Source organism: Nelumbo lutea, chromosome 1 (genome assembly GCF_056320005.1).
Source record: "Nelumbo lutea isolate HS-2025 chromosome 1, American lotus-T2T, whole genome shotgun sequence".
Lineage (NCBI taxonomy): Eukaryota > Viridiplantae > Streptophyta > Magnoliopsida > Proteales > Nelumbonaceae > Nelumbo > Nelumbo lutea.
In genome coordinates this window covers 85591590-85608040 of record NC_142684.1, presented here as the reverse complement: position 1 = coordinate 85608040, position 16451 = coordinate 85591590, and the positions used below count along the sequence as shown (strand labels likewise).

General features: G+C 38.7%; 1 protein-coding gene across 1 annotated transcript; it reads left to right on the top strand.

The window, feature by feature from the left end:
- The first annotated feature begins 2714 nt into the window (after positions 1–2714).
- LOC148875858 (nucleic acid-binding protein) lies at positions 2715–14482 on the top strand. The gene is made up of 8 exons (XM_088965532.1): positions 2715–3494; positions 5756–5801; positions 7236–7285; positions 7481–7522; positions 9223–9336; positions 13192–13270; positions 13945–14016; positions 14188–14482. The coding sequence occupies exons 1-8, from the start codon at positions 2836–2838 to the stop codon at positions 14233–14235; spliced, it is 1110 nt and encodes a 369-aa protein (XP_088821658.1). The 5' UTR covers positions 2715–2835; the 3' UTR covers positions 14236–14482.
- The last annotated feature ends 1969 nt before the right edge of the window (positions 14483–16451 follow it).

Below are 16451 nucleotides of genomic sequence, written 5' to 3'. Positions count from 1 at the left end.
CCCATGATGGTTGCACCCCTAATAAGGTAGATGTCCTCGAGGTACCTGCTCCACCTCTCCTCAAGCAGATGAATTCGCTCTCATGCCCCGAAAATCAAGACAATGAGATCCTACGTAAGATTGCAAACACTTGGACTCTTCTGACATGGAAAGCAAATTGGACCGACACTTATGACTACGATTTTATTGAATCAATCATTCCGGGCCAAAAAGGACCGATCTACTCCCTTTGCTGAGCTACTTTTAGTTCGGGAGTGGGGGGCAATTGATGAGGGCAGATTTGTTCCTCCAATGACATTGTGACACATGGCATCTTAGAAAGTTGGATGACACATGGACACCACCTAAGCGATGACTTGGGGTCCCAGATCGCGGTTTCTCTTCACCCCGACCTAGTGACCTGCCTTCATCGACAACCTAGCGACCTCAACCACAACTCAGGTCGACTAGAAGCACCTCGTCCAGGGTCGACTAGTAGCACCTTGTCACTGGCCGAAGTGGCATCGACGCGAGGAGCGGCTTCCCTTGAGGGTGTGCTGGCCTGACTGAGGCCCAGGTGGTGACCTGCAAGACGTGCTCGCCGAAAAATTAGGTATGCATATCCCAACACTCCCACGTTTCTCGGAAGTTTGCCCATGTACCGAATGTTCTGGAGGGTGGTCAACGTGCATGGTGGTTACCTCCGACGATTTTGGACCAGTTAGGCATGACCTCCCAGAAATCTCGGATGCGGTGCGTGAGACTCACACCAAACAATGGCTATATAAAGACACCAAACCCAATGACATAGGAGAGAGGTGAGTAAGCACATTCTAGCTCTCATACTTTCTGATTTTTTAGTTCGCGATCTACTATGAGAGTACTAACTTAATCATCGAAGCGAGCTCGCCAGGTTAGCCACCCCGGGTCCTCTAACATTGATTCCTTGCAGGTTTCTCTAAAGAGCTACCTAGCTCGGCAATCAACCTAGCTCGACACCCAATCTACCCCCCAGCTTGGCCTAGTCAGCTCGACATCAAAGTCCTCATCTAGCAAAAATCCTCCATTTTGGCCTTTGAGTCAACAGCCACCTGGAAGTAATCCGAACAACAGGGTGCTGCCATCAAATTATTTTTTAATAATACTAGTTTTGAAGACTTATTATTACTATAGATTTATCTTTTAATGATATTAATTTTGTAGATGTAAGTCTTCAATGAGATGTAGAGCTTCATATTCATGGAGGATAGTGGGTTTGATTTTGTGAAGGGGTTTGACACTTGAAGAGGATGATAGTATGGTCATTTGACCAAATTGAGAAACCGATCAAACCGAGAAATCATGTTTAGGTCGGTTTTCAAGTTTTCTGGATTGGTTTTAGTGGGCAAAATGTCAATTCGAGCAGTTTGGTTTCATTGAACAAATTGTATGGAACCGAACCGATCTCACCCATGTAAAGCCCTAGTCGAAAGGTCTGATGTGGTTTCCAACTTTCCATTGGTTTCCGTTGGTGTCCGAGAGAAGATTTTGATCTATATCTCTAGTGCAATTTGGCTCTCTTTATTAGAGAAGATTTGGTCTATATCTCTAGTGCAAGTTAGTTTGTTTCTGTTCTTTTTAGTTTGTTTTCTGTTTTCTTTTTTCTGTCGGACCCATTTGGTGCCTCTTTTCGTGCGATCTTTTGGATGTTTACAAGCCGTGAACACCAATTTTTGATCTATTTCTATTTTGCATATAGAAAATCTAGCTGTCAAAAGATAGAACACCGAAAAGACACGAAAAGTCCATTTTGGGAAGCTCCAAATGAAGCTTCTTGCATCTTTTCTGTTTTAATCTCGTGCAAAAAGATGCGCATCTGCTAAACATGCTTCAGGCTACTCAGATCTACATAAAAACTCAATGCCTCTTTTACATGTCAGAACTAGACTTGTTCATGGGCCCGGTGGCCCGACGGGCCAGCCCAGCCTGACCCGGCCCCCGAACAGGCTTGAACACCTATATAGGCCCACGAGCTTAACCTCGGGCCAAAAAGCCCGACCCACAATAAATTCGAGCCGGGCTCAGGATTTGCCAAAATAGCCCGGCCCGACCCAATCTATAACTAAACCTAAAAACCCTAGTCGAATACCCCTCTTTTTTTTCACCTCTTTCCCTTCTTTTTCCAACCGAATTCTTCTTCTCCACATCCTCTTTCCCTTCTTTATACTTTTTTTAATATAAATAAAATTTGAATTTATATATTTTTCTAATGTAAATAAAATCTGATTTATATTGATTATTGAATAGGGAAAATTTCTAATTTTTTTATTAGGTCAGGCTTCGGGCTCGGGCCCAAGTTGGAGGCCCGTTGGTCGGGCTGGTCTCGGGCTCGGGCCTAACATATTTCTGTTAATGAAGAGTAAAAGCCCGGACCGGCCTGGCCCATGAGCAGATCTAGTCAGAACTATCAAAAAATCTTCCCAAAAAGACACACCAAACGGGCCCAAGTGTGTGTTTTTTTTAATGTTTTGCTTAATAAAACATCTTTGTTAGCAAATTAGCATAAAAACTTGGATTGGAGTCTACGATTCATGGGCCTTTTATCACTACCCGTAGAGTATAAGGTGCTATTATGTAATTTACTATAAATAAAGTTGTCTCAGGTAATCTGTATGAACTATCATGCTCATGAAGCTTGTCACAGGGGATAGTTGGCAAATTATGGGGCCTGGTGCATCAAATCAGTTTTCAACCGTTCGATGCATCACACGTATGTTCTGCAATATGTGTCCTTTTACCGCCAGAGAGTGATAATAGTTTCCTTACTCTCTCTCTCTCTCTCTTGTGTGCGCGAAATTGAAATATTTGGGAAGGAAAATGGCGAAGGATCGAAGGAATGGATCTATACCAGAAAGAGATGGCAGAGAAGACGAAGACGAAGACGAAGAATACGTGAGAAGAGAAGAAGATGCACCGTCGAAGAGGGATCGTGAGAAGAAATCGAAAAGGAAGAAAGAGGAAGAGACTGACGACGACAACGGAGATGGAGAGTCTAGAGGTAATAAAGAGGATAAAAGGCTGAGCAGTAGAAGCAAGGATAAGAAGAAGGAGAAAAGGAGGAGGAACTCTGATGGAAGGTCTCGGAGGCGCTACAGCGACGACGATTGGTCCGCTTCGTCTGATTCTTCTTATTCGTCCGATTCGGAGGACTCGTTTAGTGATGATTCTGAGTCAGAGAGTTCTGATTATTCGTCAGAGGGGAGTGAAAGCGAAGACGAGCGGAGGCGGAGAAAGCACCGGGAAAAGAGGAAGAGAAAGGGAAGGGAGTATGAGAAGGAGAGGCGTCGGAGACGTAGAGAAAGGGAGAAGGAAAGGGGCAGAAAGAGGAGAAAGAGGGATAAAGACGAGAAGAAGAAGAAGAAGTCGAAGGATAAGCATAAAAAGAAAAGGTCGGATAGGACGAAAGAGGATGGGAAGAAGGGAGCTGTTACGAATTCATGGGGGAAATACGGGATTATCAAGGAGACCGACATGTGGTAAGGACTTTCTTTTGAGAACCTCTGGATTTCTTCCATTTTTTTTATAAAATGTCTATCGATAATTTTAACTTCTCATTAGCTTTGATTCGACGTTTTAACAAATATAAGTTTTTAAAGTTGGATTCTCCTTCTAAAATTAGGTTTTGAAGTTCATTGGTGAGCTTGAAGGAGTATTATTTACGTCTTTGAATTCATTTTCTTGTTTCAATCTTTCTGCTTGGTTCGTTGAATTGTTGGCCCTCGTCAGCTGGGTGGGTCGTGATTAGGAAATGCTTTAAAGTTATAACCTCAATATTGGGAAATTTGGTATCCTTAATAGTAGATTGAGTCCGTTTAATTGGGAACCCTATCGAATCAAGCTCAGGAATTGGCACCAGGTCTCTGAGTTATTATATGCACAATGCACTATTCTTCGCTTTACGAAAAATAGTAAATATAGCTCATTCTTTTGGTAGCAGAAACGTGTGCTTGGCCAGTCTATTTTGCAGCTTGACAAACAACGTCCCGCAGAAGAATGCCAGTCTTGTTTACATTCCCATTCTATTCTCACATTTTGCTTCTTAGAATTTGGATAATGGCTGTGTTCGTTTTATGGATTTTCTACCTCAACTTTTCTTTCATCATATCCTATCATGTTTGTTTTTATTCTTTGCTCTCTTTTCTCTACACCTACCGTATGGAGCTATTTCATTCATGCAAATTCTTTGTGTGGCAATTCTAGCATCTTAGTTCTCAAATCATGGTCAAAGCACCGGATGTTTCTCCTCTCAAACTGATTGATAGCGTGCTTTTCATCTCTCTCTTTTTTCCTTTTATTTCCTTTTCCAATATATAGATCTATGATCAATCATTCATCAATAAAACAAAGCGTTGATCCATCTGTAAGTTGTGATCTCTCTCTCCTCTCCAGCTATGCATGCCTCCAAGGTCTACAGTTACTATTGGAATCCTGGAAGTTGGAACTTGGAAGTCGTGATTTTAATTTGTATCTAATCAATCTCTCTCTATAATTTTTATCAATAACTGAAAATTTTTCATTAAAAAATTAAGGATAGTACAAAGAAAGGGAGAGATAAACTCTCTTTAAGTCTCCCCAAACATAAGAACAACATTATAACATAGCCGAGAAAGCATGACTTCTTCCCACCCCTTGTTTTGTCAATGCATCAGAAAAGCTATTAACATTTCTTTTTACCCAATTCAGAATAATTTTCATTCCTTTAACCAGCCATTTAAATTTCCTTGTCTTATTAATGTAATCCCACTACACCAGTCCCTCTTCCTTTTGAAGCCAGCTTATAACCAGCTTTGAATCCCCTTCAATAATCAGCTCAGAGATGTTCAAATCCTTGGCTCTTTGAATACCTTCCATAACCGCTAGAATTTCTGTCCTCAGGGAATCTCCCACCCCTATTGGTCCCTAGTATAAGGCAATTACTCTACTGTCCTCATTTCTGAAAACTCCTCCAATTCCTGAAGGACCTGGATGTTCTTCACTACTCCCATCAAAATTCAGCTTAGTGAAAGCACTGAATGGGGGAGACCAAGATGGCTTAATGACAGCCTTCAGTGCTATGGGATCAACCACTTACTTCCAATTCCTCCTCAAGTCCACAACAGAAACACCGTCAAATAATTTTAGTCTTTTTACCCATCAATCTCTATATTCTTCAAGGGTACCGTGATTAGTGTCATAAATCATGACGGTTTCTATCTGTTTTCCTAGATTGTCCATGGGTATACATTGTATCAAATTGGCTGTTCCTTTTCCTTCTCATTATCAAAAACATGTGCCTTCATGGTTTGTCTCTTGTTTTTTGTTTGCTCTTGTCACTACAAACTCGTTCTCCAAGTGTTTCTGGAGTTTGGTAGTAAATGTCTGAATTAGAGCTTCTAAGGTGGTAAATAGAACGCTGATTATGTTCTCCCTTGTCATCTATTTTATCTCTGGTCTATACTCAGAGCCATAGGTAAGAATCTTAAAATCTCCAACAGGGCTCACCCAATAACAATTCCACAAGTTTTGACGCTGGAAACTTGGTAGACTGATATCCATATGGACTTTTATGAAGCCATTACATTTTTAGTATTCATCATGCATTGAGAATCAATATTAATTGATCATTGGTTTGAAATATGCAATAATCATTTCATTTCTTTATGTCCCATATAGTTGGGATAAGGCATGGATGATGATGATGATGATTTCATTTCTTTATGCCTTCTCATTTCTCTGACAAACTGTATTTCTTTTGGAGGAATAAACGACCAGAATTCACTGCATGGTTAGCAGAAGTTAAGCAGGTATGGTTATCTCACACAATCATGTTGTTACATGCACAAAAAAAAAGATAATTAGAGCAATCACATATTTCTCCTTTAAGGGAAAAGTTCTTCCAGTGTACCTGCCAGAATAATAATGATAACAACAGAGGAAATATATGCATTCTACAGATTGGTGATGTTACAGAACCAACATACTCTAATATTATCTGTCTCGAACGGCACTCCAATGTTTTTGTAGTCTTTTTAGAGCTTAGAACCAAAAGAAAAGGGCTGGTTATCTCTTTTGGCCATGCAATGACAGCTATGACACTGAAAATTTCCATGTAGATAGGGAGTGTAATGGGTGGACAACTTTGGTCATACCAAAATTACATTCTCTTCACGTGGCAAATTTAGTCCAATGGTTATCCACCATATGGTAAAAAGAGAGGAATTATTGGAGATGAAAATTCCTTCTACCTTTGGACCCCAAAAAAGCTATTAAGAGACTTTTCTCTACCTTCTTAAGTATTAATTGGATAATAGAGATTCTTTTATGGGAATTTCTTGAGTTAACTGTTAACTTTCACCTGACCTATAGGTTTGTCCTTTCTTCATTTTCTTTTTTCTTTTCCTTTGTTTGGGTGCAGCAAGGGCGAATGGGAATTCAACATATCTTTCGTATTCAGAAGATTAGGAGGCAGCACTGTATGAGTCTTCCTTAAGAAATTACGTAAACAGTTTCACTGAAATTGGTGTGATCAAATGAATTTTTGGCACCTGATGATTTTAGAAGTTCTTTTCGGCTTTAATGGGGGTTGCTGATTTGGGCACATGCATTTTTAGTAACCCAGGCCTATCCCTGCTGGAAATATAGAATATACACTTTGTAGTGATAAAAATTGATAGACAGATACTATTTTACCTTTTTCAATAAAAAAAGTGGTTTATCCAAATCTTTACCCTGGCTAAAATCTTATTGTCCATTATTCCAATTTCCACCTTCCAAATGAGCACACTAGAACCATACGTTGTGGTCATCTTTCCAGCTGATTTTTCACTTAGTTTGTCTTTGCACCTGACAAATTATGAGGGCCCAGGCTGTTCTTGAATTAATGGATCACGGTGACTAAAAAATATTATCTATTCAAGCAGTGATTTGGGTTGGAGTTTTGTATATTACAAAGAACTTCCCAAAATCTTGTTCTCCCAGATGTTGTAGACAATAAGCAGTAATGTTTAAAACTGATTTTTTTCCTTTTTCCACACCATAAAATGTGTCGAACTTCTATTGGTGTTTTAATCTTCCATTTTGGCTAAAATGCTTATTTTTGCGATGCATTTTTGGTAATTTGCCTTTGGTTTATTTGACTGTATTGGTAAAATAATTGATTGGTGGAAATCTGTCCACCAGGTAGTTCTAATGAGTTGGAGATTGTTGCATGCCTTTGTAACTTGGGTTTTCAACTGCAGGTGAACCTAGAAACTCTATCCAACTGGGAAGAGAAGCAAATGTTCAAAGAGTAAGATAACTCTAACTATTCTACCTGAATTGTCAAATGAAGCTTATCATACTTAATTAGGAATCCTATATAGATTAGAAGCATGCACACTGGACACTAAATGATACATTTATGTTGTGTTAGGCTATTGTAAGCACTAAGTACCATACTACTATTATCTCTCAGGTTCTGAGCTAACATTTATCCGTCTTACAGATTCATGGAGGATCATAATACAGCTACCTTTCCTTCAAAAAAGTAAGGTTCTGCTCCATTTTCTGCGCATCATGATTTTAAATGGTTGTGACGCACATAGACACAAGCAAATCCCAACAATCCAATTTCCAAAGAAACTGACATAAAATGGAGCCGATACGAAAAAAAGGCTGGTCTTCAAACATCTAAACAATTAAAAACGCTTTTACAAGTTTATCCCCAGCCTGGTGCTCCCCCCAACACCATTTTTTTGACAAGTGTTGGATTTGTATTATATTATGCCGTAAAAAGGTTAGGAACCAAAGGGTTAAATCTTCTTGATTAGTCTTTCCTCAGGATGTTTCTTGTGATAAAAGATTCTTAGGTTCCACTTCTCCCAAATTAACCAGCAAATAGCAAAGGGGGTTTGGTTGCATAGAATCCTCTCTTGTAGAGATGTTCTTTACCAGTCAAGTTTCAGAGCATGTTTGTTTCATCTAGAATCACCCATACTCTCCCAAAAAATAGTGTGAAATTGAATTGAGTATTGTTGCTAAAAGGGCAATAGGGAAAAAGGTAGGGAACCAATTCCTCATGCTGGTGGCATAATGAACACTATTTGTGAACACTTCTACCCTTTACTATAAGGTGGTTGATTGCCATCCATAAAAAAGGTGGTTGGTAATAAAAAGTTTGTTCAGGTTGGCTAGAACTGTAATCAGTTCGGATCTGGCTACATCTACATCCAATCCAATTATTAAGCCTTTGGATCCCAATCCTAACTGAAATTTGATATGTCGCATGTTGGACTCAGATCAGATGTGGATTTGGATTTAATCCACATCCAACTTATTGTGCTTAAAATGACAAAAGAAATTCTAAAAAATTAATTGTTTTTAATATATATATATATATATGCATTTATATATTATATATAATAAATGTATATAAATATTAAATATTGAATTTATCAGTTATAAATTTTATATAATTATATATACAGACGCACACAATTACACTACATATATACATAAAATAATAATTTTTAATTGGATTGGATGGGGTTAAATCTGCATCTGGTTCCATTATTAATTGGATGCAAGTTCTAATATCCAAATCTGGGATAATTGGATTTGGTGTCAAATTGGGTATCGGACTTTCGGAGTCCATTGACTGCCCTAAGGTTGGCTATCCACATAAATAAGCATACTCTTTTGGGTTGTTGGAACTCCAAATCCATCACTTAGAGTTAGGTGTGTCAAAAACTACCAGGGGATTGGACTGGTAGCATGGATTTTCATGAGCTGATTCAAATGGGATAAGCATAGACAAGAGGCTATAGTAGGGACCTCTAAAAGCACAAAAATCACGTTATTTGTACAAATGAAGTATCAAAAGCAACAAAAGAGGAGAGTAGGGGATTGCTTGCAAACAGATAGGCCCTATATACCTAGCAACATCCTGCCTTAGCATCACTTTCTTGGGATGAGAAAGGATTGTTTAGTATTTAAACATTTGTTTCCAACCACTGCCCATGAAGCTTTCTGATTTTTTTTAATGAGTTTAAAGTAGATCGGTGGTCCATATTGTGGAGATTACTATTTACTGTTGTAGTTTTCTAGTCCTAGTGTTTCTTTGCAGTTGCCTTCCCTTCTTTTTAGGGTTATTATTTCTCTTGTCTCTCCTATTTCTTTCATCATAGTTTTACTCTCAACAGTTCAGTTATTTTAATATTTGAACTAAAAATGGTTTTGTGACTGCAGATATTATGGTTTAGATGCTTACCATAGGCGTCAGATGGAAAAAGAGATGAAAAAAGGTTCAAAGAAGTTCCTGCAAATAGAGCGTACAGTATTTAATGATGAAGAGCAGCGTCGGTATGTCTTGGTTTATTTGCTTTTTTTCCTTTAAAAATTTCTACTGTGATGCCTAGATACAGATAGGGCACAAACATAGATACAGTAAATGTAGCATATGACTCTCCATTTCCTGAAATCCTGGACACATGTGGCTATGGGTATCCCATGTAATATGCATAATTAAATTTCTAGCATATGCAAATTTTTTATAGTATATTAGTATGTATATAATATATATATATATATATATATATATATATATATATATATATATATATATATATATTTAGAAGTAATTAATGCTATAGAGTACATCTAGATGTATCCATGCAGTATCTGGTATTTGTATCTGATAACTATCATATCCCGACATCAGTATGCCAGGCATGTACAGGCATTTAGACAAATTTTCCTACGAGAAGAAATTTTTTAGAAAGAATGAGGATTGAGCGGTCCCAAATACAAAATAAAAAACCAGAGGTTCTACTCAGGAAGCCCCATGAACCCCAAAACATATAATCAGTCTCCTTTAGCCAAATGTCCCAATTAGTGCTGAAGCCCATCATCTCCTACTCGTTAAGGATGCTGGAACAATGAAACAATGGTTGTAGATTTTTCAAAAGGGATCAAATTTAGGGAATTGTGTAGCCTTAGATTCATTATTTTGCAATTAATTGTAAGGATTTGCACTTAAAAGATTACCATCATTTCTTATATTAATGCAATAATAATTTACTATTATTGGTTAAAATATAAATAAATTCATTTTTTTTCCATTTGCGGTTTGTGCCACTCTGATAAAACATAAAACTTATCCTATGTTCTATTGTTTCTTAGAAAGAAACAACTGTGAAAGGAAGCATCATTCAGAAAGAGGTTACCCCCCTTATCAATGCTCTAAAATTCTATGGCTGATTCACTTGCTAAACAGGGGGTTTCTCGGGATTCTTTATTTTGGGCTACCTTGTAATCATGTTCATCTGATCTTGTATGTAATCAATCTTAAATGAAAGGTCGCATCTCATGCCTTTCCTTGGGTTGCCTGTAACTCTTATTTTCTGGATTAATAAAATATTTATTCGTTGATAAAAAAATTCTACCATATCAATGAGTATGATAAGCTTCTGTTGGAACACCAATAGAGATAGAAATTCTGTCCAAACTGCCTTGGGGAAACAGTTCATGACAAATTTATTAATTGGTGAGATATGTACTTCTATCTATAAGTTGATCCTATGTTGGAAAATCACAAAAAAAGAATGAAACCCTGTTAGTTTCAGGAACTAGAAACCATAGTCAGCAAATTGTTGTATCAGCATAAGTTCGCTTATTGCAAAAGGGTATAACATTGGGAGCAATTGCAATGTGTCAAAAAAAAAATACATGATCCTTGAAAGATATGCATGATATACATATCAGATGAATTTTTAACAATACAGGACAAAAAAAAAAAGATAAGAGTTGACTGATTTAGGAATCCACCCTTAAAGATATTTGCTCTTGAAGTCAATGCCCTTGCCTCACAAACCACATGTAATAACCCTCAATTCCTCTAATGACTGTGTTGCATTCTTTCAATGAATTAATGAAAGCCTGGGGACCTCCCCTCAACCTTCAACTTTACATAGTCCATGGAAATCATCAGTTGAAACCCTGTAATAAAGTAATAAGCTTTGCATGGATGGATGTGCCCTCTCCCATCAGATCCAAATACAGCATGAGGATCTTACCTCTAGGTCCTAATAATGAGCCTTCTATGCCTGGAGGATCTGGATTCCCAATCAAATGATTGTCAAAGTTGAGCTTGATAGCTTCCAGGAGGAGGGAGAGGACAACAAAGAATTCAACAGGATGGGGTCTAGAGGTAAAATTTTTTGGAGAGCCTTAACTCATGCTGTTATGTGGTGTATCTGGGATGAACGTAACAGGAGAAGTTTTGATAACAAGTTTGTGAGGACTGAAGCAATTAGAGAAAGAATTCTTGAGTGCACCTTTTCCTGGATATGCTGATCTTGAAAGGACCAAGGAGTTTAATAGAGATTATACAGTCCTCCACTGTTAGTAATCAACCAAGGCACCTCCTCACTCCCAGGCCTGAGTTAGATTATTTACTGAAGTTTAATGGCAATTGTAGAGCAATCTCTGGCCAGATTCCGGCGGCTGGCATTGGGGGAGTGATTCTAGACAGAGAGGGCTCAGTGATTTGGGCTTACAGTGGTCTCACTGGTGCAGTAGATGCTTCTGAAGCTGAAATCAGAGCATTAGTGATTGGTCTGAGAACTGTTAAATCGCTACAGCTTAACTCTACTCGTTGAGGGAGATTCTAGGAATGCTATTAGCTGGGCCTCCAATCCAGATAAGGGCCCTTGGAGACTGGGCCACTTTCTCAATGAGATTTCTGAAGTTTCTTCTCTGTTTTGCGAATTGAGATGGATTCCAAGGGAACTGAACTCAATTGCGGATTTTTTGGCTAAATCTGTGGTGGATAGAACCTTTTTATATATTGCAACTGTGCAAACACTTTGCCCCTTAAGTGGGGTGTCTCTTAATAGGGCTGTCTGTTTATTCTGTTTTTACATCCCCCCGCCCCCCTTTGCGCTTTGCTGGCTGTCAAAATAACTGCTATGGAAGTTCTTATCTTAAAGAGCCAGAGCCCAGCCCATAAGAAAGCTAGCATGAACTTTGGTGGAAAATTTGCTCCTTTCCTTAATTTCGTGTTTGGTTTGAAAGAAAAGGAAGGGAAACCTCTTCCTTAATTGACTTAATTTCCCTTCCTTTTCTTTCAAACCAAAAACAGTCCAAAAGATTCTATTTCTTCGTCCAGATAGTCCAACAAATGGCAAAAGATACTGTGGCTCACTGCTAGTCACCTATAGATGCATTAGTACTCCATCCACTAGCAACTGCATTCACCAAGAAATCACTGAACTCTTCAGGATTCATTAAGCGAGGGATGATAATTGTATAAATGCTGCTTCCTATAAAAAAATTGTATAAATGTTTCTGTCCTCCGAACTTTCTCCATGTTGGGATAATTTTCTGGCAGTTTCCTCTTTGTAATGGATGGACAATTTTATTTTGTTAAATGTGAAGATTATTTGAATGAGATGGATTTTGAGGATTCATACAAGATTTTTATTCACATATTGTGAAAATCCAACTTGCAGATCCACTCATGTACTGATTATTAGTTCTTGACTCCAGTTAGGATTAGCACCAATTTGTCAACTCCTTGTTGCAGTTCTGTGGAGTCTTTCTCAAAGTAAAGCATGAATGCCATTAATTTCAATCGTACGCATGCATCACAGCATGTTGATGGGCTATATTTTTGTTAAAAAAAAATAAATAAATAGATAGATAAACAAAAGCATAATCTCTGCAAGTCAGGTAACTACGCTTAAGCAATCATAGAAACAAAAGTTAGCAAATGTGAGTAATGATTGAAGTAACCAGAAGCATATTTGAAAACTGCACTGGGGGAAGCCTTTGAACTGCAACAGTTTTGACCTGTGAATAAGACACACATACAAGGGTGGTAAAGTGCATTTGTGCTTTTGGTTCTTGTGGGAGGTTCTTGTGGGTATAGCAAAGTGCATTTGTGCTTTTGGTTGTAGTCCAACTGTTAAGTCTATCTTCATTTGCATTAAATTATGTAAATATATTTGTTTTATGAATAATTAGAATCAGTTTTGTTGATTTGAAGAAATAGAATATTGGTATTTTAAAAAAAATCAGTTTTACAAGATAGAATGTGCCAAGCACCAAAAAGTTACATTAGAGAGCCAATCTCCTTTTTTCACACAACCCCCCTTTATAGTGTAAATATATCAATCACTATTTCTAGGTTTAACCAAGAGCTTTGTTTTACTTCAGGCAAGAATTAATGCGAGAGCGTGAAAAACAGAAGGAAGAACAGGTGGAATCTTTGAAGTGCATGATGCAGAGTGGAATGGTAAATATGCTGCTCTACCACTACCAGTCTTTTTTTCAATTTTATATTCATAGTGTTCAAGGTGCCAAGGTAAAGCTAGGAGACAAGGGAGCATGATGCCTAGGCAATGAGTTATGCAAGTAAAAAAATCCCTGATGGGCTTAATGAGTTCCTTCTCTAAAATACTTGGGACGATATAATTGGGCAACCCCCAGAACCACTTAGGCTGTGTTTGGTATTATTGGTGTTTCAACCTTTAATGTTTTGAGTTGAAACACCGTTCATACTTGAAACACAAACACCACTAATTGTAACTGAATCCTGCTTGGGGAGAAATGTGCGTTTTTCATCCATATCAGTACCGCATCAGTGCCATGGCAGTCAAGGTGTTGAGACTTTTCTTCCCAAAGCAGCTTGGAACACCCCCTAGCATAGAATTTCATGCAAAGTGTTTTATGACTGCTTTAACTCAAAACATTCCCATTCAGATAGAAAATTGATTATTGAACCCAAAATGCCAATGTGTCACTGATATGGTGGTGTTTATACTTGAAAGTTGAAACACAATGGTACCAAACAACCCCATAGGTGCCTGGACGGCTATGTATTTATTCTTTTGAATGCCAAGCCAAATCAAGTTAACAACACAACATTTTGAATTGCATTGTATAATTCCTCCCTTTCTGGATTTTCAGGCACAGGCAATGAAAGAGCAAGCCCAACTTAGAGAAGAAATGGCATATCAGTACAAGCTCGGAAATTTTGAGGTCAGCACACTTGATCCTTACACTGCCTTGTTATGTTTAGCTCTGCCAGCTTCCACTGAATCATCAACAATACTGTTATTTATATCCTAAGGCTGCAATGTTCTGCTTAGTAATGCATGATTTAACCATCTTTTACCGAATTATTGACACCAGCATTGTTTATATCCATAGGCTGCAGCTGCCATTCAAAGAAGATTGGACCCAGATGTTGCCATGTAAGGCTCCATGGTGCCCCTGCATGGTATCAGAATCATTGTTGCACTATAATTTGCTTTTATACAGTTATTGGCAGATACTGTCAATGTACTGCACTTTGGGCTTCACTTGTGTAAATGCGTTAGCCGTTAGGCTGCAGAAGGATAGAGGCGTAGAGCTCCTGCTTTTGTATAACTTTTGGCTGCTCACTACTACATTGTCTTATTTTGGTGAATGACTCAATTGAATCTCCTTGGAAAACATTATTACATTCTCCGCAAGCTGTGTTCCGAAATTTCTACCGGAACCTGTTTCTTCTCGTTACTTTTCCACTGGTGTTGATCGAAAGCAACGATTCCATCATTCCTAATGCTATATACTAAACAATGCTGCATATGCATTTATTGTGCAACCTGAATCCGGATTTGCTCCTCACGGCGACTTCCTAGCATCTTTTAGCGGCACATCGGAAATATCTCCCGTATTTACACGTTATTATTCAAGGGAGATGTTCCCAGTATACAGTGGGATGTGGCTGTGAGGTCGGTGTGAAGAGTATTCTGTGAGGGCAGAGCAGATCTCATCACCCCGTGAAGACCATTGACAACAATTCTAGAATCATTCCTGACCTAGTCAAAAACCATACAAGGTGGTGGTTCCTCTCTTCCTTGAAGACCATTGACAATAATTCTAGAATGTCCTTTTAGAAAACGATGGAATTTCCTTGCTACTTGATGAGCTTCAAGTGCTGCCTAAGCTTAAACTTCATTGGTGGCATAGACGGTAGACCCCAACATTTTTACGCACCACCCAGAGAACTTTACTAACAGAATCTTTAGTAACGACTCCCACAGCACAGCGGCCATCAGCTCTCCTATATGCATCGAAGATGACTTTATGCTGTCTGGTAATTTTAGTGGGGGGCTCTGAACTCTGGAGTCTGAACCAAGATGAGCATGCAAGTAATCAATACAGTTAGATCTGGCCTTTTCTAGTTAGACAGGTGAAGGTTTGACACCATGGTTTTCAAAACTGGACTGGACGGTCGGACCGGAAAAACTGGGAACCGGTTAGGTGATCGGTTCCGTTTTTCTCTAAAACTGGAATTTTGCCAAAAAATATTGATTTGGTCAGCAAACCACTGACCCGGGTGGTTGAACCATTCGAAACCGTTCAACGGTTGACTTTTTTTTTTTATATTTTTGTCAGAATGGGCTGATTGTTTAGTTCAAATGCTTGGACCGTTCGACTAGGGAACTGGACCCCTGGCCGGTTTGTTGTCCGGGTTGGTTTTAAAAAACCTTGTTTGACACTCAATAGGGCGGTGTTTGGCACCGTGTTCATCTCGTGGACGGGACCGTGGACCATGGGATGAAGACCTCTTCGACTGGGTGTGGACGGGACCAGTCCACGATATAGCGTCAACGAGAAAAACTCGTGGATGCGTATCCTCCATAGTTTATTTTTGATCTCATGCTTTACAGTCTCTCTGAAACCCTATTGTCTGTTTCACATTACCGTTGGAGGTCTCCACCGCCCGTCCACTGAAGCTCTCCGCTGCCCCGCCTGCTGAAGCTTCTCCACCGTTGCAATTTTCCACCACCGGTAAGTTTTTCTCTGCTTGCTAGTTTCTCTCTTTCTCTCTCTCTGTTTCGCATAGATTCATATTTATGCAGACAACCTCATGAAAAAAGACAAATGAATGCTAGCTCATTTCTCTCCGCCCGCTAGTTTCTCTCTTTCTCATCAGACGAAAAATGAATGTTAGCTCAGGTTAGCTCAGGAAAAACAACCGTAGTTTATCAGAAATGAATGTTAGTTCTCGAGGAAAAACAACCTGCAAATGAAAGGTAGTTTGGTTTCATGTATGTAGCTTTCTGTAGCTTTTTGTGAGAGTACTGGCTGTTCATTTTTGTGTCTCAGAAATGAGCTTTCTGTAGCTTTCATTTCTATCAGAAATGAGCTAAAAAAATGTTGGCTCAATTTTTTTTTTTCTCTATGTATGTAGCTTTCTGTGAGAGTACTGGCTGTTCCAAATTTTGATTGGGCCGGCAGTGCATCTTTGAAAGGTAGTTTGGTTTCATGGGACAATTGTTGAGTATATTGTCTTAAAGCAAATTCATCACTTGATGAGAAACCTTGAAAAACAACTTTTCAAAAGTTTTTCATATGCTGAGAACAGTAATCTCAACCTCTCAAGTGTTGCCAAACAAAATACTTCACTTTGATCATCAGATCTC